This window comes from Betta splendens, chromosome 2 (genome assembly GCF_900634795.4).
Source record: "Betta splendens chromosome 2, fBetSpl5.4, whole genome shotgun sequence".
NCBI lineage: Eukaryota > Metazoa > Chordata > Actinopteri > Anabantiformes > Osphronemidae > Betta > Betta splendens.
Window position 1 is genome coordinate 19,552,132 of NC_040882.2, and position 21,672 is coordinate 19,573,803.

Consider the following 21,672-nt stretch of genomic DNA (forward strand, 5'->3'; position numbering starts at 1 on the left):
CTTTCTGTGCCATCTCTTCTGCACCCCCCCCCCCCCACTCCTCTCTATCACACCTCCCTCCCTGTCTCCCTCCCTCATGGCTGTGTTTTTTGGGGGTTGTTTTTTGTGTTTCATGTGTGTGTGTGTGTGTGTGTGTGTGTGTCTCACTCACTCCCTGCATATTAATTGGTGCATTTCTGCTGCAGCAGAGAAAACAATCAAAGCGTCAGGGGCGGGTGATGATGCCATTGTGGCAGTCGCAAACACATACACATATGTACCAGGAGCATACACACAAACACAAACAGAGAAGACACGCACACAAAGAAAGAGAGCACAGTTACAGAGACACATCAGCAGACACACACACACGTATATACATATAAGCTGCTGACATGCAAAATGTGCACACACACATACACACACACACACACACACGCACGCACGTGCACACACACACACACACACACACACACACACACACACACACACACACACACACACACACACACACACACAGACACACATTGATTTACTATGTACACACACTGAGACAAGCGTGCACTGCACATATGCCACAGACTTAGTCAGTCACTCTCAGATACACAATAGCAGGCTTACAATGGCTGATCCAGGAGATATGTTCTGCGTCAGCAAAGACATTTGAATTTCCCAGCCAACGTTTACCTTCACACACTGTGTGCACACATAACATTTAAACGGGCGAACCAAGGCCTTTCACTGAAAAACATTCATTGGTACAGTTGGTTGATAATTCGGCTCTATCAGGAAGAGAGCAAACACACATAGGCAGAGATAAACATCACCTGGACCCAATAATCCAGGGCGACTAAACTGAAGCATTTGAATGACGAAAAAAAAATTTTAAAATTAGGTAAACTGAATTTAGAGGTGGATAATTCTGCGCGATTACGTAACCTGATGTTCAGGTGACTTTTTATTGTTGTGCTACTCTATGTGGTGAAGGCCTCTCAGCCTTCACCAGTGGAGGAGGCGCGTGGGCTCTTCTACTCAGCCTGCATCGTGGCCTACGGACTGCGCTTCGACTCTGCGCGTTGTTTTGCCCTCATCCTGTTTGCTCATAGGAGCCACTTACGCAGAAAACAAACGGCAAGAACAAAGGGTTGAACTCAGCTCTTCAAACCTCAACATGCTCCACAGGTCAAGGAGAATATCTGAAATAATGCAAGTTGCTAACAGAACTTTTCATAGACAAAGTAAAGTGACAAACGTCCCAAAGTCAACATGGTTATGTGCAGTATATTTTATTATTACAGGCAAAATTATATTAGGACCTTGTTTGTTTGGGTTTTAGTAAGAAGTTGGAGGGTCCTGAAGCCAAGGTTGCATAGTCTGGACAAACTAATGTAATCTAAATCTGTTTTGATGGCACACGATGGTGACTGACGTACAGTATTGGGCATCCTGGTGCAAAGCAATCTACTATTTACTCAAGAGCCAATCCTCGGTTGTAACAGAGCACTGGTCCCCTCCAGTTGTAAGATTATTTAAAGTTTGACATTTTCCCATCTCCACATGGACCCAAATGGGACAAAATGTGCTAAAAGCCAATTGTCAGTTGTAATTTTAGCAGTGTAAAGTTTAAAGTTGCAAATAAAATATTGTCCCAAGTGGCCGTTACTTTGCACAGCAGACTACGGTGAGTCCTCAGCTGTGGTTGTGAGAGCTCTGGTGGAGCGGTGACGACTTGGGGCATTTGGAATATTAATGTTGTAGCGTGGAACTAGCTTCCAGTGAAGTTGTCTACGTGAATAAGTTATTCAGACTGCAAACTGGTCTTATGCTTGAACAGATCCAATGATTGTTGGTTTCATTTGGAGAAGTGAAGTTATGCATAATTTAGAGACGTCATCTGTTATGGACAATGATACCAAGCTTAGACATGGACTAGTCCCTGGATACTGGGGATCACCTGCCTCAAAATATTGCTAAGTGGCCTAAACCACTTTGGACCATTAGCAAGTCCCATGTTGGTGATTTTTGGGTCATTGAACAGGATGAACAAAGTGAATGTTGGGAGAAATTAATTTTACAGTAGGTTGACTATATTTACAAAAATAATTACCATTACAATTTGCAACTCATCATTGGACATGATTTAAAGTAAAACTGTGCTGCTTTGATTAAAGCCAACTTATTTCTTGTTGTGTGTTGGACAACGTAGGTGCTAGTTGGCCACTGGCTGTTGACTTTGCAGTGTGTTACAGTATAGAGGCAACATGAGGCAAAACACAAATCAGTCTCAACTCTAACATTGAGCCTAATGACACCTAACAGGCCGAGCGCCACTCACAGTCATGTCCCACCTGAATATATGCACATCTGACATAACAATTTCAACTTCTTACTACTCTGTTTCGCTTTTATAGCCTCCAGTGCTTCACGGAGGCTTTTGACAATCACTAAGCAGGATAACACAAAGAATGAGCCGAACATTTCCACATTCGAGTTTTCAACACCAAGTTTAACGCAAGACCTTAGAGGCTGAAAGTCAGTCATGATTCACTGTGCAGCTTATTGAAAATAAATGTTTTGGTGTCTTGCAGCCAATAGTGGATTTGATGTTTAATGATAGGGCAAACAATAACCAAATAATCTGCAATTTACAGAAGCAGAAACGAGTAATTGTTTAAATAATCAAGAAACTTTCCTTTGGTTCATTTTCTGTTTGTATACATAAATCTAATTCTGGACACAAATGTGTTATTATTGTCATTGTCATTATTTGTTGCTAAGATAATTTTCAACTTTTACTCTTTCCTACTGTTGGTATTTTTGCATTGGGCTCCATCTGGAAACCTCCTGGCGGAGCCCTATTGGTCCCCAGGCCTCATATTGGGAAACCTTCATGCAAATACAGTGCATGCACTTTTTATATGTCCTCATCCTCAGTGCGACCATGTGCTTCCGGGGTGGCTCACCACCACATTTAGCCTGCCCCCTGCCCCTGTCATCCCTCCCAACACACTTGGTGTGAAACTTTCCTTTTTTCTTTCTGCCCCCACCAAAAAAAATGTCTAACCAAACTGTCAGCTACCCGCCACCCCAGATGCCATATTTAGGATCCAAATGTGAAGAGATGACAGCGTTGTAAAATGGTGCCTGCGCTGAGATTATAATTAACATTTCCAACCTACATCACTCTCCCTCCCACTTCTCTCGTCGGCTTCTCCCTGTTCACTCACTCCTGTGCAATAAATGGGAAAAAATGCAAGAAGAAAGGAAAAGAAATGGAGAAGGAAAAGAAAGGGAGAAGGAGGAGGAGGAGAGAGAGGGAGAGAAAGAGAGAGAGAGAGAGAGAGGGAGAGAGAGGGAGAAAAGAGGTTGACCAAACGCAGGGAGGAGGGAGGGGGAAGCGGCGTATGCTTGTATACAACCCTGATTTCCATTTTTTTCCCAACTCGTAATGTATTTAATTCAAGTGAAACGTAATCATGACGTGTCGTGTCATTAATCTCCTCGCCGCCTCTCCCGTAAGTACACTGAGTCTTTACTTTCAACATATATCCTATATCTTCATTGATCTACTTTAATTTTATCCACCGCTATGTTTACATATGCACTTTTATGCATGGAGGCATGAAACACCGGTGATGAAACATTCCCAAAATTGTTGAATTTATTGCGCCTGTTGTTGCCCTTTTTTTCCACGATCAACACTCGGGATAATGGCCAATATAGTTGTTGTTGTTGTTGTTGCTGCTTTATTTCTCAGGCCACTCCGCTTCTTTAATGTTCAGTTCGGATCCGTGTGTGCGTGTGTGTGCGCGCGTGTGCGCGGGTGCCTGGCATGAAGCATGTATGTAAGTGCGGACGCATGTAACCGCGCGCCCCGGACCACTTTACGTGTGTGTCACGTATGTACGGAGCCGGTGTATGTGCGCCAGCGGCCGACATGTCTGCAGCCCCGCAGCCCGGCTCGGAGCCGCGGGGTCGCAATGGGAGCGGAGAAATGCGCCTTTGTTTCTAAAATCGTCGCCGTAGCGTTTGAACAAGTCGACGCGATCGCGAGCGGAGCCGAAATTGGACGCGACTGGGGGGAAAATGGTTGCAAGTGCACGAAAAGTCACTCGGGGCGGTTAAAGGGCTTTTTCCTTTTATTTCGCGTAACTTCGACCAAGTTGTGTTCGCTCGCGTCCACGCACGCGTTGAGAGCGGTTTTAACGTGAAGCAGCGCCGCGACCTTTTCTTTTATCCGCGTTTAACCTCTCCGGGAAACGAAAAAGTAGCTTTTTACAAAACCAGACACAAGTTCTCGGTGCGTAACGGAGCATTTCGATCATCTACAGACATAATGTTGAGGCGCAAAAGTGGATGGTTGCCTGTTAGCAAGTTGATTTAAAAGGGGCGATTTGTAGGTAGATGCCATTAGCTTGACTAATTCTTTTGTTGGACTCAGATTAGGCATTGTGTAGTGCACTGTTCTCGAGATAAGCACCGTCACTTTCATGTGGGATGTGCGCAAAAAAAAAAAAAACGCACCCGCCGGCTGCAATAGCGCGTTATAACCCGCACCACTTCCCCCAGCGTTTACCACAAAACGCGTTCAGTTCCCGTAACATCGCCGTCACCGTCCACGAGCTCGGAAAGTAGCATAGCAAGTGTGGCGGGCGACGCTGGGGCTGCGCGCGAGCGTGTGCGAGAACGCGTGTCGCCGGAGCGGATCCCGTGAATCCAAGTTACGGCTCTCTCGCCGCCGCGTTTAAAATGTGCGTTCTCGGACGCGACGTGGCTTTTTGGGACTGGTGTCGGTGCGGGAGATTGGCAGAGGGCTCCAGATGAAATCCATGATGGCACTTTTCTCTCCTTTCGTCCTCTCCCCGCTCGCTCGCTCGCTCGCTCGCGCACTCGTCTTTTCCCCTCCCTTAATCTTTTGTATAGAAAATTTAAGAACAAAATGGAGCAGGGGAGAGAGCGATAGCTGACATGACACACACACGCCACCCCCGACTTCTCCAAACTACACCTCACTGTTTAGGCTTTTTTATTCGCGTTTTTCGGGAGCGGGATCGTGCGCGGATCGAGCGGGGTTGATCTCATTTTAGCGAAGGGGGGGGGGGGCGCGTTTATTAGTGCATTGTTTGTTGACGGTTATTTATTTCATTAATGTGCCTCTAATTGAGATGGCCGCGAGAGAGAAGAGGGGAAAAGAGCGACTGAAAATGGTTGCACGTTATTGACGCACATCATCGGGGCGAGGAGGAAATTCCTCTTGAGATAAGGCGCAGACGTGTCATCTGGGTTGACCAAAGACACTCCCGTCGCCTTCGCCAGATCCAATGGAATATGTTTAGGGATCCTGAAATGCCCTATTTTTATATCCACCCAAAATGTCACACTTTCGCAGCGCGTGCGTGGTGGAAGTAGGTTGACGTTGCTGGCTCGTCCTACAACCAGGGATGCTGTGGCGGGTCCCTGAACTTCATCTTTTATTAATTATCATTTTTAAACCGATACTTTCTGGAGCACGCAGCGTCTTAAAATGTGCCCGGCAGGTAAACACAAAAATGGGAGCGCCGCTTCACCCGTCAAAATATATTCTGTTGCCCACTTGTTGTAGAGTCGCTTCATCCAAATCATTTAGTCATTTTGTTTTAGTAGAAGGTGCTACTGTGAATATTTAAAAAAATGACACACACAGCGTCATTAAAATGCCTCACTGTAGTGAAGTATCACTCCCCGGTACGATGTGGTGATGTCATATTTGAAGCCCTCATCCTAAACCTACTGTACTAATGAGTATAAAACACTGGCCCCACGTTAAAAAGGCTCTAATGGTCCTGCTTCATTCAAACCTCTCTCTGTGCTCTGTGCTTGTTGTGTTCAAGTAGTGTCCTCCTCCTCCTCCTCCTCCTCCGCCACCATCAGCGCTGCCTCCTCCCCATCTTTGAACATACTGTACTGTACTTGAGGGGGCACACACACCCCATCCAGGTGGCTCTTAGGGAAACGATTGCAGGCAAGAGAGAGAGAAAAAGACAGAGTAAAAGGAAGAGGAGTGTAGCACCAATCAAGGCTTCTGATTGATATAATTGGGTCATTAGTGCGCTGCGGGAGAGGCACCTGCTTGCCCTCAGTTAGGGAGAATCTACTGCATTGTGACATTTTGAGCCTGTTGAGAGTTCTGCTGGCTGCTCGGGATTAGCCTGTATTTAGAGCAATAGGGTCTTACTTAAATAGTGCAGCACTTGTATGGAGTTGCAGGCTAGTTTCACACAGGTTTCACTTGTGCAGGTAGTCACTGAAGGCTGAGGTCCTACTGTGCAGCTACCTCGGGTTCATCGTTTTTTGGGCTCGGATCGCACACATGAAGGCCCGGTGTGATTTGAAACAGCAGGTGAGAGAGGAAGATGTTTCATAGATATACAGCAGATGACACACATCCATCTAGGGGTCAGAGGTCAGACGCGCAGAAGATGGGCTGCGGTTGGTAAAAACTGAAAATGTGGGTCGCGTGTTCATTCTCTGACTGACAGCTTTCAGGGTAAATTTAGATTCCTGATTAGCAAACAAGACGTAAGTGTTGTTGTTGTGAGGTGTGTGATTGCTCCCTTGCTCCGCTTCCCCTGCTCTCGGCGCCTGCAGGTGATGTTCAGTGTGCGGCGCTAAGCCTTTTAGCAGGAACACATCCGGTGATTGGCTCATGACATTTGCCTGCTCCAAAGAGATGCTCCTCTTCGCGGCTTTGCTCGTGTAATCCTGAATCAGACACGTCCGCCGGCGCCTCCGCTCGTCGGAGCGAGGGTCTCGTCTCTCCGCCGAGATGCGGCCGCGATCCCGGCGCTCCGATGCGCTCGCTCGCTCGCTCGCCCGCTCACTCGCTGGGATCTGGCACCGTCGCGTCGCCCCGCGTTTTTCCACGTGCGCCCGCGTTCGGTGCGGGAGGAGGAACTCCGGAGCAACAGCTTGAGAGGAGATGGAGGATGGAGAGAGCAGCGGAGGGGTCGATGCGTTTTGCTGGTTGGATCCTCATCTGCAGCAAGAGAGAGACGCAACGATTGGAAGTTTAGGTCTAAATGGATCATTTTCCTCTTAACTTTGAAGAAAACAGCTGCATTTTAATTGACACACCGGCACTTTTTGACTCAACGGCATCACGGCACCTTGCACCGCTGCATCCCACGAACCACACCCGTTTTCACGCTCCGTTTAAAACGATACACGAAAGTTTTGGCGTGAGCGAGTCACATTTTCGCCGTTGCTCCTTCATCGCCGTTGGAGCTGCAGATGAAGGCGAGAGGGAGCGCGCGAGCCAGACGACGCTGCAGCGAAGCGGAGGGTTCAGGGAAAGGTGAAGCAAAGGAAATGAAAACCGTCTGTGGGGAAGTTTTCCACGTGACCATGTGATAAAACCACAAGTCCAAATTGCACTGTACCACACAGAGAGCCCCCCCCCCCCCCCACTCCTCCCCCATCCCTCCCCCTCCTCCGTCACTCATCCTCCCTTTTCATATGCACTTCTCTGTGGCCAGTCTCTCGTGTCTCTCCCACGTCTCCCGAAAGGACACCTCACCTCTCACACGCTTCATCACATGGGACTCCACGTACAGTAGTGCAGAGGCGGCCGCGCTCGCAGCCTGCAGACACACGCTTCGCCCTGAGGCTCGGGCCTGAGACCTTGGCGAGGCCTATTTTTAGGCACGCGGTGGAGGATGTGCAAACAAGCGCAGGCAAAAATAACACAAAAGTAGTTGCTGTGTATCTTAACCCTTTGTTCCTCCAGGGCAGTGGAGTCTCTAAATGAGGCCTGGGCTCCTGGGGAGTGTGTGTGTGTGTGTGTGTGTGGGGGGGGGGGGTCACAGAACACATTAGAGAGGTCATACAGTAGATGTATGTCTGCAACAGTATCTGTTTTCTTTAATACTTGTAAGATACTACTATAAAAACTACTAGAGTGAAACAGCAAATAGCTCCAACATATACTATAATCATGCAAATGGGAAATTACAAAGTAGTCTTTGTTTGGCAGCGAAGGGTCGACAGACAGCTCAGCCTGTAACTGATAGTCAGCGCTGACGAACCCACACTCGCAGCAGTTCACGCCCTCACACATACGTAGAGTCACTTTAATGCGGCGCCCTGACACGCAGCGACCTGCACAGGCCGTCCTCACGCCGTTCAGCTGCTATTTACACACAGGCTCCCAAAACCCCCCACAAACAAACTTGTTTGAACATATTGCGCTGCGACTCCCTTGGCAGCTGATGCGACGTGTGACTCAGCAGCCGCCCCGTTTTTTCCCTTCGCACTCACCTTGTGATACGAGGGAGTGAGCATTTAAGCAATGCCGCTCGTACATGTCGGTAAATCCAGTTCTCACAGGTTGTGCTGCGATCGCGGATGACAGCGTTTAACAGATAAAATGACCATGCGCTCTCGTTTCGAGAGCAGATTCGGAGGAGAAGCAGGAAGGAGCCGTTTAGTGTTTTTGTCTCCTTACAGTTTGATTCCTCTATCTCATGTCAACCCTGAATTATTTAGTTGGGTCAAATTTGCACTTGGCATTAAAATTGCATGTTTATAATACGATTTGACTTTTCTTTTCCCAGCATGCATCCTTTCCTTCGTGGCGTTTTCGCAGCCTTTGAACGCACCTCATTTTTTTTTTGTTTTTTTTTTGATCATGCGGACAAGCGTTCGTCCAACCGTGTCCAGATGCGTCTTAGCCGGCTGGTTCCGGCGTGCGTCGTGGTCCATTTCCACCTGTGCCTCTCGCCTCCAACCTCGTCCCTGCATCCGGCGCCTTATCTCCCTCTTTGCATCTATCCAGATCCCCCTCATTGGCGTGACAGGGCCAATGGTTGGCGACAGCCACCGTCACGCTGGAACAACGCATTCTGATGCTGATATTCATATGATAATTCCATCAGACCTAACAGTGCTGAGATACATCTAGAGACACTCTCCCTTTTCTCTTCGGGGTCCGTCCACGTCCGTCTGGATGCGTATTTTTTCTGCCTTGACTTTGAAGGCGCTTCAGATAAATCAGTTGTTGTGTCTCTGCGTGTTGAGCGCCATCCTGTCACACCACCTCTCTGATTCCCCTCTTTCTTTACTCCGCCACGTCTGTGTCGCTCCATCCCGCCGTTTCCCCCCAACACCACGTTGGCAATCGCATTAAATCATTTTCATTCACACGGCTTTTGACAGTGTTTTTTTTTATGCTGCCCAGTTTGTAACTGCACTGTATGTTTCTCTCCGTCTGTGTCTTTCTTCCCCTCTGTCTGCCTCCATTCTCGTTTTGCTCCTCGCCATGTTGGCAGGGCCCAATCTACCAGCTGATATCAGCATTCCCTGGCACGCTGCCAACTGGCAACACTGCAGGAGAGAAAGAAAGAGAGAGGGAGAGAATGAAAGAAAATTAGTGAATAATAGACGGAGGAAGGGAGCGAGAGCATAAGAGGGGGATGGGAGGAGTAGGAATCGGGGAGAGAAAGAAAGACAGAAGGGAGAGGAAGAACAATAATAGTGGATTAAGGAAGGACTATGAGAGCGAGTGTGTGTCTGCGTGTGTGTGTGTTTGTGTGATTGATATGGTGTGATATCCCTGTGAGTCATAGCTGAGCTAAAATGTCAACTGGCTACATGAGAATCTCTTTGTCATCCAGGCTCGGTGACACACAACCGCACACAGAGACGCACAAATCCAGCCGATCATATAAACACATATGTGGCCATGCTGCTGCCGTGCGAACGCAGATCTGGGCGACGCACCTGCGAACACAGATGTTCCATTGTTTTTGCCGCGGTGATTGATGACCTTTTGTTTGTGTCGCGGCCGCCTCTGCGGCTTCGCGACTCCGCCGGACGACGGACGAAAACCAGCCGATGTGCACAAATTCGGTGGGACTGATGCAAACTGCTGTGCACTCAGAATATCCGGGCGCGTGCGGGCGCTCGCCAAAACGCTGGCGTGCTCAATATGCTGTATATCATACTTTACGTTTTAGCTGAGTCTGTGATCCCGGGTGACGGCTGCAGCGCAGTAAACACTACAGAATAAGCCTGCATCGGTGCATTACTTACACCAGTAAGCATGACTAAGCAGTGCACGGGCCGGACGCACCTCACGCAGGCAGCGGCTTTAAGGCATGCGCGCTTTAAGCTAAAAGTCGCTACTGTGCACAGGAAGGGCGTGAGGGGAAGTCAAAACACTGCGCGCCCATCCTGTTTGGGACAGTCCGTGTCCTGTGCTGGTGCCCTTAACGCCAACACACGCGCTGATACGCGTCCACGCGCCGGATAACGCTCCCATATGCGCCGACAGGACGCCGCGGTGCTCGGAGGGCGCTAACAGGTGCGCACCTGTTAGCGCCGCGGCGCATGCGTGCGCCTGCGTCGACGGAGGAGTAATTGAGGATCAAATGAAGACGTGTCTTTGTGCTCGCCATTTAGGTGCATTAAAACGCTGCTGTACTGAGTGCATGCAATTCCCTGCTATTAACATTTACTGGGGGATACGTTCAAAGAGATTGAACACAAATTGGTTTTAATCCTATTTGACAAAAATCTGCTACCTGCAGTTCATTGCTCAGTGTTTCAAAAGAACGCGCGCCCACACTGACACCGATATTGCTAATTTACCTAAAGCCTTTTTTAGTTGGATAATAGGTTCAATGAGGTTTTTTTTTTAAGTGGCAACAACTTAATTGTGTAATCATCGTTAGATTTGTCACTGCAAACCACTTATATTTAAGTGAAGTTTCTCATTTGTCTTCATACACTCATTAGTTTTATTGCTTTGTTATTTATTGTTTGTTTTCCGTCCCCAGAAAATTAAAGGAGGAGGCTGTCACAGAAGTGTGTCCCCCATCAGCCCAGACTCTAGAGAATGGCCTAACACAACACACACTGCTGGTAACTTTCTACTGCTGACAGAGACACTTGCATGTACACACGCCTTCATACGCACATGCTCTCCTGCAAGGCACACTTAGAACTATTTATGTCTATAGTTTGGTATTCTCCAGATCTGTTCAAGGTCATATTACAGTTGAAGGTAATTATGCACAACATGTAAATTTAACCTTTCCTCTAGGTTTTCAAACTCCTCTTAAGTCATGTGTCAGGCTCAATATCTGTCTCTCTTTTTTTTCTCTGTTTTCTACTGATAGAGGATGGATTCTCCGCCAGAGTGTGTGTTGTCTCTTGCTCATGAGCAGCCCCAGTCTCCTCCAACACTGCCGTCCCTGGACCACAGCCCCCAGGCCTCGTCTCCTCACACCCAGCTGTCCCTACCCGACAGCCCCGCTATCCTTCCCATTCACAGCCCTGAACCTTCCCCTCAGAGCTCAGACACTACGCCTTACTTCCCCCTCTCTCCTTTCCTGCTGAAGGAGGATAATAACAGCAATCACCATGATGGCGATGAAGAAGATGACGAGGAAGATCTTGATGGAGTTCCCCCGTCTCCAACCCCAGCAGTGGCTTTGTTTCCAGGAGGAGGAGGACAAGAGGCTGGATGTAGCCCTTGTTTGGACACCTCTCCCCCGGCCACGCCATCAGCGCCGGTCCTTGGATTTGGAGCGCTAGAGTTGGCCCTTTCATCAGGACAGAGTGGCAACTGCAACGACGAGCTAGACCTCCAGTTGTTTCAGAAAGATACTGTTACAAGGGCAACACCGGGAGTAGGAGGGAGCTCGTCAGGGCCTGCACTCAGGTTTCCCTGTCACGTATGTGGAAAGAGATTTCGATTCCAAAGTATTTTGTCTCTTCACGCCAGAGCTCACAGTCTGGACCGAGACCGTAGAGCTACAGCCCTCTACCGGACTGGACTTCCCTCTGCACCCCTAAAGCAGCACCTCAAGGTCCCACAGAACCACAAAGACATAATCCAGAATCATAGGAGTCACGCTAACCAACGTTTATTACCTGAGACCCTCATTCAGCATCTCACAGATGAAGAAGACGTTGATGGAGAGGTTAAAGGTCTAGATGATGGCCTACAGACTGACCAGAATCAAAACTTTTTACTGGACGACAGCACAGCATTGACGCCTCCTCTTACCGAGGATCCTGGTTCTGTGACCTCTCACTATTCTTCCACCACTGGGGAGTGTGTGTCCACATCCATAGCGCCTACGTTTCGCTGCCACGCCTGCAAGGGAAAATTCCGCACGGCTTCGGAGTTGGCGAGACATGTCCGCATTCTCCACAACCCGTATAAATGCACTCTTTGTCCTTTTTCTGCCAGCCAAGAAGAAAGCCTCGCGTCCCACTTGCAGGAATGTCACCCTTCCCCTGAAGTACCTGCTCTGCCACCAGCCTTCAGCTCCAGGCCCATCATTGCAACCCCTGACACTCCAGTTCCCACCCCAACCCACACCCCAGCCCCTGCCACAGGTACCCCACAGACAACGACAACCGCTGCGGCAGCTGCATCGTCCTCGCTGCCTGCCTTTCGCTGTGATACTTGTGGACAGCGGTTTACCCAATCTTGGTTCCTTAAGGGACACATGCGAAAGCACAAGGATTCCTTGGACCATAAGTGCCAGGTATGTGGCCGTGGCTTCAAGGAGCCTTGGTTCCTAAAAAACCACATGAAAGTACATCTTAACAAGCTTGGGCTGAAGGCTGGTTTGGGGACCCTTGGGGGACTGAGTGGTGCTGAGCAGCAGACCAAAGCCTCTGCGAGCAGCCAGTCCCTCAACTCCCTATACTCTAGCCTCATTCTGGCTCAGCGAGGGGGTGGCAGAAGTGCACAAGGAAGATCAGAAAGGGACAGTGGAGGCAGAATGGGGATAAACTCAAGCAAGTCGGCCATCCTGGGCTATCTCAGGTTACCCAATGATGGCAGTGGTGCTAGCTGTATGGAGAGGCTTCAAGCAGTGGCTCAGGTGGCAGAGATGGGAAATGGTGGTGGTGGCAGTATTACCGGCTCAGGAGGAGGCGACTCAGTGGGAGGAGGGGGATCAACTAGGGCCATGGGTGAGACTACAGCATCAGTATCTGAAGGAGGGGACCAGGCAACTTGGTGGCAGTTGGTGGCCCGCAGCCTGGCAGTTGCTCAGCAGCAGCAGAGGCCCCACCAGCGAGGCCAGCATCAAGGCCAGCGAGGCGCAGGTCGGAGCTCCGTAATCACTGACGCAGATCAAGTCAGAGCCTATCTTGGAGGCTTGGATCCGAGAGAGGAGTCTGGTGGGACAGGAGGGCCGTGGGAATGCCCAGACTGTGGAAAGCTGTTCCGCAGTCTACAACAGGTGGTGGTTCACGCTCGTGTTCACGCCCAGAGACCCCAGAAGGGAGGTGGTGGTGGTGGTGGTGGTGGTGAAGAAGATGGTAGAAGAAGTAGTGGCAGAGGAGCTGGGCTAGGAAGACGAGGCAGCAGTGAAGTGAGACAGGAATCCCAGCTACACAGTGGTGGATCCCAGCAAACTGGAGACGTGAGACAGGAATCGAAACTCCACAGCGGTGTGTCACAGCAGTCAGGAGCAGCTACAGGGTTTCACTCTGTCGTCTCAAGCTTCAAAGGTACACGTGTTTTTTGAATTTTTGGATGTGTTTGCTTATATGTAATGATGTAGCAATCATCACACTGGTACTCTGTACTATTTTCAGAATGATTCTTGTAAATAGAAGCTCTCATGGGGCCAATCGTACCAGCAATTTTCTTTACAACGTTTTTTCCCCTTGCAGGAGAAAATGTCTTGACAGCAGTCTCCTCCATACCTTCAGTTCCCACCAGGGAGCGAGTGCGTGGCAGAGGGATAAAAGACTGCCCCTACTGTGGCAAAGCGTTCCGCTCCTCACACCATCTGAAAGTGCACCTGAGAGTTCACACAGGTGAGAAACTGTTGTGAGTTTAACAAACCACGTTTACTGTCTTAACCTTTACAATTCCCTGGAAAGGCTTCGATGAGCACCCGCACGTTACCATTTTCTCCCGTTTCCACACATTCACCCTGGAGAGCTGGCCAGGGCTAATCATAGCCCTCCACTGCAGGCAACTGAGCAGCTCCACTGGAGCAGCTCCTGGTTAAGTGGCTTATTCAAGGCTATAGTAGCAGTAGTTTTAGGAGGGAAACCCAGTCACTTTTGGTAACTGGTACTGTAGACTAGATCTTCACCCAGTGAACATCTTTTACTAGACTAACCTGGGTCCAATAAAGGTGCAAAATACTTTAAGTAATTTAACAGTCTGCATTTTTCCCTAACTTCATTTGTCTAACTTTAAATTATGCAAAATTAAAAATGTAATAGATGGAAGATTTACTGCCTCATGTTTGTAACCTGAGAATTTTTGTCTTGGAGACAAACCCATGTGTAATTGCTCTACTTTAATTTATCTTTATTTAATTAGCAGAGACAGAGAACAGTAAAACTTTCCAACACACTGGAACAGGACAATCATTAAAAGACCTCATAGTGAATTTCTGTTGACACGTCAGCAGGACTTAATGAACATTGATACTCACTCATTTACTTACTCACTCATTCACTGATCCATATTCAAAAGATGCTATCAGCGTGAGTCATTGTCTTTCTTTATTTTTTTACCTTTGCTTGATATATTTGATCAAAATCAAGACGCTGCTTTAGGGCTTAAGATGCAACAAATCTTCAGTCACTGGTAACTGATTTCTAGCAAACCAGCATCTAAAATACATTGTCATCTGTTTAGTACTGCAGCAGCTATCACATCATAGCTATATTATTCATGCACTATTGCTTCTGTATGCCATCGAGTGATTACCACATGGTCAGGAATTTAAGTGAAGTCATCAAATTATAATAATACTCTCTTGATATTACTGCCCCCTTGAGAATACTGTCGCCCCTCGAGACTTTAACACCATCATTATTTTTGTCTCAGCAGCACAGTCTAATTGTTTATATGTCTGCGTTCATAAATAAAACCACATTCTTCTTGTGTGATCATTTGTTGTTCCCGTGAATAAGATCATTTGTGCTTTTCACGCGTGTATATCCTGCTGCTGATATGCCTCCAGCATGATCCTGCTCTTTATCTTTCCCAGCGGTGTCATTCCTAGCCAGTGATGGAATACTGCCATCTCCCTTTAAAATGTGTAACTACATTTCCCACACAGCTGCTTAAAGGATCATGTGTAAATGTAAAAAATATAGCTCATTATGTATTGCTGGTGGCACTTTTTAGAGAAATGCTGTAGCGTTTCAGGTTCTTGCACCTACCCAGTAACCAGTGAGTTGTATTCTTTTGTCTGTGTCTCGAAAACTAATTAGCTGGCTTGACATTTGAATTACACCTAAGGCTGGGGGGGGGGGGGGGGGGGGGGGGGGGCTTAATGCTTTTTATGACTTTTCCACAAATGTGGTGGATGATTCACTGATACTAATGTCTATTTCAGTTTTTCCATATCATACCATAATACATACATATGTATGTAACATATATCCTTTTGTGTCCCATTCTCTTTAGGTGAAAGACCCTACAAATGTCCCCATTGTGACTATGCGGGTACTCAGTCGGGTTCGCTGAAATACCACCTCCAGCGACACCACAGGGAACAACGCAACGCCATGTCAGCTTCCTCCAATTCTTCCTCCACTGGCCTCACCTCCACAATCAACAGCTTGACTTCTGCAACCTCCGGGATGGCCAAGCAGCGCCGGTCCCAACTCAACCACTGCTCAGGCAGCCGCGTCTCCACTGAGTCCTCCTCCTCTAGGTCAAGCCAGCAGTCCTGGCTGCTGGGCCTCCCGGACCAGCCGGAGCACCGAAAGGCCTTGGCAGCACTAAGGGATGTCGACTTGGAGACCCAGTATAGATATCTGTCTGGGGTAATGGGAGCCATTTACCAAAGTGGAATGGAAGGAGGCTGGATTAGGGAGTCTCCCCCAGCAAAGGCTCCAAAAGTGTCCCGGCGTAAGCCCCTTACTACTAGCAGAATGGTTCAGTCCTCAAGTGACAAAGAGGGGCCTGCGCCTTCAAATCAGGGTGGGTTTGAACCCCTGGATCTGTCCCGTCGTCCTTCACCCGGTCTTGGCGGGATGGAAGAAGATGGCGTCATGAGTGTGGCTGCGGAAGGAGAGGCCAGTGGCGGCGACAGTTCATCAGGGGTCAAACTAAGCCAGTGTTTGTTCTGCCCTTTCCGTACATCCTCTGCTGAGCTGATGGCCATGCATCTTCAGGTCAACCACACCAGTAAGTCCCGGCGCAAACGGGGCTCTTTGACTACTTTGGGTGACAGTGGAGCCCCAAAGGCCACCAGGCCCCGAAAGGGTCGCTCTGATCTTAATTCCATGCAGATATGGAGGCACGCAATTGAGGCTGAGTCCCGGGCACCCCTGGGGGAATGGTCCTTAACTCAGGCCCAGACAACTAATGGACTGTCTGAGGATAAAACACAGCATCTGGATGATGTCCTTGACTGCCCAGACTCAAATGTGGCCACAGTATCCAGGAGTGTACGCGATGGTGTGGCATATAAGGGGAAGCTTGATGGAGAGGAAGAAGAGCCAGACGAGGAATTGGAGGATAATTTGGAGAACAGCAGTGTGGAAGATTCACAGGACCGGGATCTGAGGATGTCTCTCGTTCTTTCACCAGACCTGAGCTTCAGAGAGAGAGAGGAGGAAGGAGTCTTAACAGATTAAAACGCTTTTGGATGACACAATTTCAGTCAGAGAATGGTCTTCAGTGTTTTCAGCTGCATTTGCCACAATCGAATGAGTGGAAAGCTTTGCAGAGAGGAGGAAATGGGTGTACGTTGAAATGGAGACTCACCCCTCCAAAATTCCAGAGAGTGGAGGCTTGAATACTGCTATTTCATAGCTATTACATTCAAAAGTATTTGTCTTCTTTAGTTCTGACAATGTGGACCCTCACAAAACACATTTTACTTGGGCATGGATGCATCTTTTCAGGATTTTCTAGGCCACTTTTTTTCTGTTTTTTTTTCAGCTTCACTTCAAGATAGATTTTTAAAATGATCGCATATTTGGTAAACGGAAGAAATAAATATAAGGCAGATCCTGCATCATTCCAGAGATAACAATGGACAAGAAATATATATCCCAAGACTACCGTGTTGATCAACTTAAAACCAGCTGTGAAGAGATACGTGTCGGACCACTCAACAGTATGAAACAAAGTTCCTCCTCGACTGATTGGGGAAAATTTAGAGTAGGAAACTTTCAAGCTGTGAACCTCAGCTACGATTTTTGGTATTAATTTAAGGCATGAGGCAACTGTTACAGGTCATGTACTTCTCTCATCTGTAAATCACTGCCTTGTTTGTCTGAGAAGTGTTTTTAGACAATTGTACTAAAGAAACAGAATGAAAAGTTTGTACGTTTTTCTTTTCAGTTAGTGCCTGTTTATGTGTGTTGTCAAGAGAGTCTTTAATATTTCTGCGCATCAAGGCTCTTTCATTTATCTGAATATACAGTTTAAAACAATTTAAGTACAGTATATTTGTTAAAAGTGGGTCTACGGTGTTGTGAATAGTTAAGTTGTAAAAGAAATGCTACATTGTAGTGTGATATCCTTGACAGAAACGACAGCCGTTTCTGGCTCAGCTTGAGGAGAAGACAAAATAAGTAGGTGACGTGTATAACGTGATGAAAGAGGTCAAATGCTGAGCGATTAATAGTGGTCACAGTTCAAACTTTAGTGTTTACAATGGTGCTGAAGCGTGGGGCGCAGTTGTCGAGGCAACTCAAGGTCATCATAAAGGCGAGGAGAGAACAAAACGCAGCCAGCGTGGGTGAGGGCCGTCGCTCGAGCCCCCGAACACAATCAACTGACATGTCCTTTTCAAGAGACTGAGACTCGTGTCAAAAAAATGAACAGTTTTTGTTTTTCCTCCATCGGAGAAGAGATACAAGCTAGAGTTGGAAAAAGAAAGCAGCCGCCCTGCCAAACAGGACTGAATCTGAGAGTGTCATTTAGATGAGTAGATTCCCTCTGTTCTTTTTTATATGAAAAGAAGGACAATGATAGGAGTAATTATTAAAACACTAACAAATGCATAGACATCCCAGTAGAATATGTGTAGCTTTTGTAAAGACAAGAATAATAGTTTTTGTTTATTTTCATTTTAAGATGCTTACAGAAAAAGGTTATCAAAATAGGTAATTATTGATTATAATGTTTGTGAGCTAAGACTAGTTGGAATGTCTATACAGAGCACTGTGCAAGGTTTGAGTTCCCAAAGTAGCCGTTTTTACTTTGACTTTATCGATAGACCAAACGTTTATTCAATGGAAGTTGTCACTTTCTGTTGTTGTTTAAACTGTGTGAAGCTGTGGTTTCGTTAGATTTACCCCATCAATTAGCAAAACCGGCCCATCAGTCGAGCGAACATCCAACCGTTGAACTGGTTGTTAAATAAAGTTCAGAATCAAGTTTTTTCTAAAATTCTAGTGGAAGCATAATCAATTATTATCGTGAATTCTTGTGGTTTTAAGGTGTATTTATGGAAAAAACACAAATGTGAGGCACTAGTTTCCCCGTACACTGGTAGACGATGGCTATTTAACTGCTCTGACTACTTTTTGATGGGGTTTTCTGTGATTGCAACCACACCTTAATGTGCATTAATGTGTTTTTTTAGAGCACCTTATGAGTTTTGTAGTGAAAGTCCCTTAGTGGTGTCTCCTTAACAACTACTGTCAATGCCACCGTGCCTTCTGTTTCAAGCACTTCCTGGTGTATTTTGTAAAACTCACCAAAAGCACTTAGCCTATACTGTATCTCCACACTGCATCCTCTTTCCTTTTCTTTCACCTATGTCCTTCCACTTCCTGTCCTCCTCACTTTTCCCCACCCACAATCCATTTCCTGTTTTTGTTTTTTAATCCTGACCTGAATCTTTTCTACACTTCAGGCCCATTAGGCCTTAAACAAGATTGCTACAATCTAACTCGATGGCTGTTAACCCTAACCTCCAGATAAGAAGAAAATCATTAGACATGCAGGGTTAAACTTTGGTTGTTATACTAACCCTTGGTAAACCAAAGCCCAGGTTTAAGACTAATCACTATTATATTTAATCTCATGATGTGCCAAAACATGTCCAATGTGACACTAAAGCATAAAAAGACACATAAATATGTTCTCCCTCATCTGATCCCCCCTCACTTTCTTCTGCTTGCTCTTTCTTCATGCCCCTCTCTCGTCCGTAAGCTGTCGATCTCTAACACCACTTGAAGGTGACGTGTACTATCTGGTATTGAGGCCTTTATTAGATTTTCATTTCAGTTTGTGTGGTGTTTGTTCAATGCCGTTGAGATGGAAAATGCTCTTCTTATAATAATAATTATTATTGTTTTGGCATTATGGTTAAGAAAAATACGTAAAAAAACAAGAGAAATGTGTTGTTGAATGTTGTACAGATAGCCCTAGAGATGTTGTGTTTTTTTAAAGAGAGCACAAACCTGAGCGATGGTCCCTTTTACTCCTCCCACTGGCAGATGGGAATAAAACGACCTGCCAATCATTGTAGGTGTCTAATAATAAAAATTCCCTGAGCGATAACAGCTTTTCAAAATAAACCCTTTGCCTAAGTAGTGTTTTTCCTCTAGAGGATTGCATGTTTTAAAAAAACACCCTTTGACTCAAACTCCAGACCCAAAATTATAGCACAGAAAGATAAGTCCTCTCTAAAAGACTGGAGTATGTATTCAAGGTATAGTTTGAGTTAAGAGCTACTTACCACAGGCTGTACAAACACGCAGGTGCCTCGCCATGTGTCTATAGGCACATTTAACAAAATTTTAGATCAAATCTATGTAATGAAGACAATGTGATGACTGATTTTTTTTAAACATAATAATTAGTAAACTATTAGCTCAGTCGGTACCAGATAAGATGACTGTACAATCAGTATTTAGCAGTGGCCATTTTGAAGGTGAACATTATTGTGAGGTTAGGGGACCATGCTGGGTTTGGGCTCTCGTGTAGCTGACTGCCATTGCAGTGAGGGAAAACTGATCTAACATAGTAGTGACTAATATGACTTTGTGGACAGATTAAAAAAATAAAACACATTAGAAATAATTAAACACAATCAAATCCGTCTCGTTTTTCATTTTTCTAGTCTTCTATGCAGATGACGCCTCAAAATCACCAGTGATGAGACTTCTGCAGATCAACAGTGATTTTTTTTTTTTTATAAAATAAATAACTACTGTAAGTAACAATTGTTGGTATGGTCTGAATTTAGCTGCTTCAGCTACATCCCTGGTTTAACAGAGTAAAAGCAGGGAGAAAGAGCCCTCATGTGGCTTTAGGGGAAATTACAATCGCATGGAATCTCTCACATTCTCCTTAGTCATTTTAAAAGTTGGTGAAGATGTTACATACACTGCTGTGTTGTTTTATGTTAGTCGTGCTTCCTCAGATTGTTCAGTGTGGTTCCTTCTGAAGTCTTTTACTGGATTTATCATGTTTGCAAGATGCATCCTGGGCCTTGCTCAGGATCCGTATGTTTGAAACTGTGAACACTTTGCTCTCACTGGAGACGTGAAAACGTTTTGGCATCGCCAGCTGCCATACAGTAAGAGCAGACATGCGGAACGGGCTGAATATGAAAGGTGTGCTTATTTGAAATTTTAATCAGAAATCAAAGCATTTTGGATGATAATCTGTACAGAAAACGCAAATACGAATAAATGCATACAAATTAAAAAGTGGGTGAAATGTTCTGCTGAGGGAGTGCGTAAGGAGCCAGACAGTACTTAATAAAATACTTACTGAAATAGAAATACATACTGGAAACATAGAGTAAGTAGTTATGCATTTGACATGCATGCTATTACACACATCAGTTTAAAGCTAAAAGCAGACTCAACACACGCCACTATTTAGATGAACTCAGATGAATGGACAACACCGGTTCAAGCTTTAAGAGCAGTTTATGCAATAAATCACAAAAAATGCAAACAGCTCTGTCTTTTGTCGCTGTAAATAGCATTTGTTGTATTTATTTATTCACTGCCCATTTCCTGAGTCTGGACTTGGATGCGTAGCTCTGGTCTTTGCACAAGCGATATTATTACAGTCTCCTCAAGCTGTGACGCTTTAGTGTCTCAGCAACAGTTTGGTGGTCATGGGGTCCTTAACCCAGATGCCAGGTCTATTAGCAGCAGCCGCTTCAAACAAAGGTCACTCCTGTCTGATCCCTGCTGACCAGTTTAATCCCCTTTAAAACCACAGCTACTCGTCCGTGGTGCGTTGTTAACTGCAAAACTATTACAGTTTTGTGATCGTCTTCATCCATCAGCCAATTCATTATTTGCCAATTATCTGCACCTGGAGAGAGTTTACGGCAGCCCTGAAACCCCAGGCCAGAGCAGACACGGAGGGTTCATATGTGACCCGACGGCGCCATCTAGTGGACACGAATGTCACCGGCTGCAGCGTTAGACAAATTCGTTTTCAGGTAATTAAAAAATAATTTAACACGTAACATAAATATTTTTTGTCTGTTTTAATGGTGCACAAAGACTCGTGTGATCTTGGCTGCCCGTCTTATGAAATGCAATGCAACACCGGATGTCAGTGGATTTAAAATAAAAGAAAGACGTGCAATTAACAAGATTTCCACGTTCTTACATATTCCTTTTAGTTACTTACCAAGTTAGATGTATTTTTAAATTACACTCAACTCTTACTAGACTTTGATCATTAAATAGCATAAAAGTTGGATAGGACATACGAGGAAGCTC

At 46.2% G+C, this 21,672-nt stretch overlaps 1 protein-coding gene and 1 long non-coding RNA gene across 5 annotated transcripts in view; one reads left to right on the plus strand and one right to left on the minus strand.

Moving 5' to 3' along the window:
- Nucleotides 1–3,309: 3,309 nt before the first annotated feature.
- znf219 (zinc finger protein 219) lies at nt 3,310–20,017 on the plus strand. 4 transcript variants are annotated; one of them, XM_055507066.1, is made up of 5 exons: nt 3,314–3,494; nt 10,794–10,875; nt 11,129–13,491; nt 13,657–13,803; nt 15,419–20,017. In XM_055507066.1, the coding sequence occupies exons 3-5, from the start codon at nt 11,139–11,141 to the stop codon at nt 16,594–16,596; spliced, it is 3,678 nt and encodes a 1,225-aa protein (XP_055363041.1). In that variant the 5' UTR covers nt 3,314–3,494; nt 10,794–10,875; nt 11,129–11,138; the 3' UTR covers nt 16,597–20,017. The 4 variants fall into 4 exon arrangements, with proteins under 4 accessions (XP_028991249.1, XP_055363041.1, XP_028991259.1 ...); XM_029135426.3 differs by having other exon boundaries at nt 3,315–3,494; nt 10,794–10,878; nt 11,136–13,491; XM_029135416.3 differs by lacking the exon at nt 10,794–10,875 and having other exon boundaries at nt 3,310–3,494; nt 11,136–13,491.
- The window catches only part of LOC129603832 (uncharacterized), a 34,353-nt gene continuing 21,871 nt past the window's right edge, over nt 9,191–21,672 (minus strand). Inside the window, exon 4 of the long non-coding RNA XR_008694061.1 lies at nt 9,191–9,339. This is a non-coding gene — a long non-coding RNA (uncharacterized LOC129603832). The remainder of the gene's footprint in view (nt 9,340–21,672) is intronic.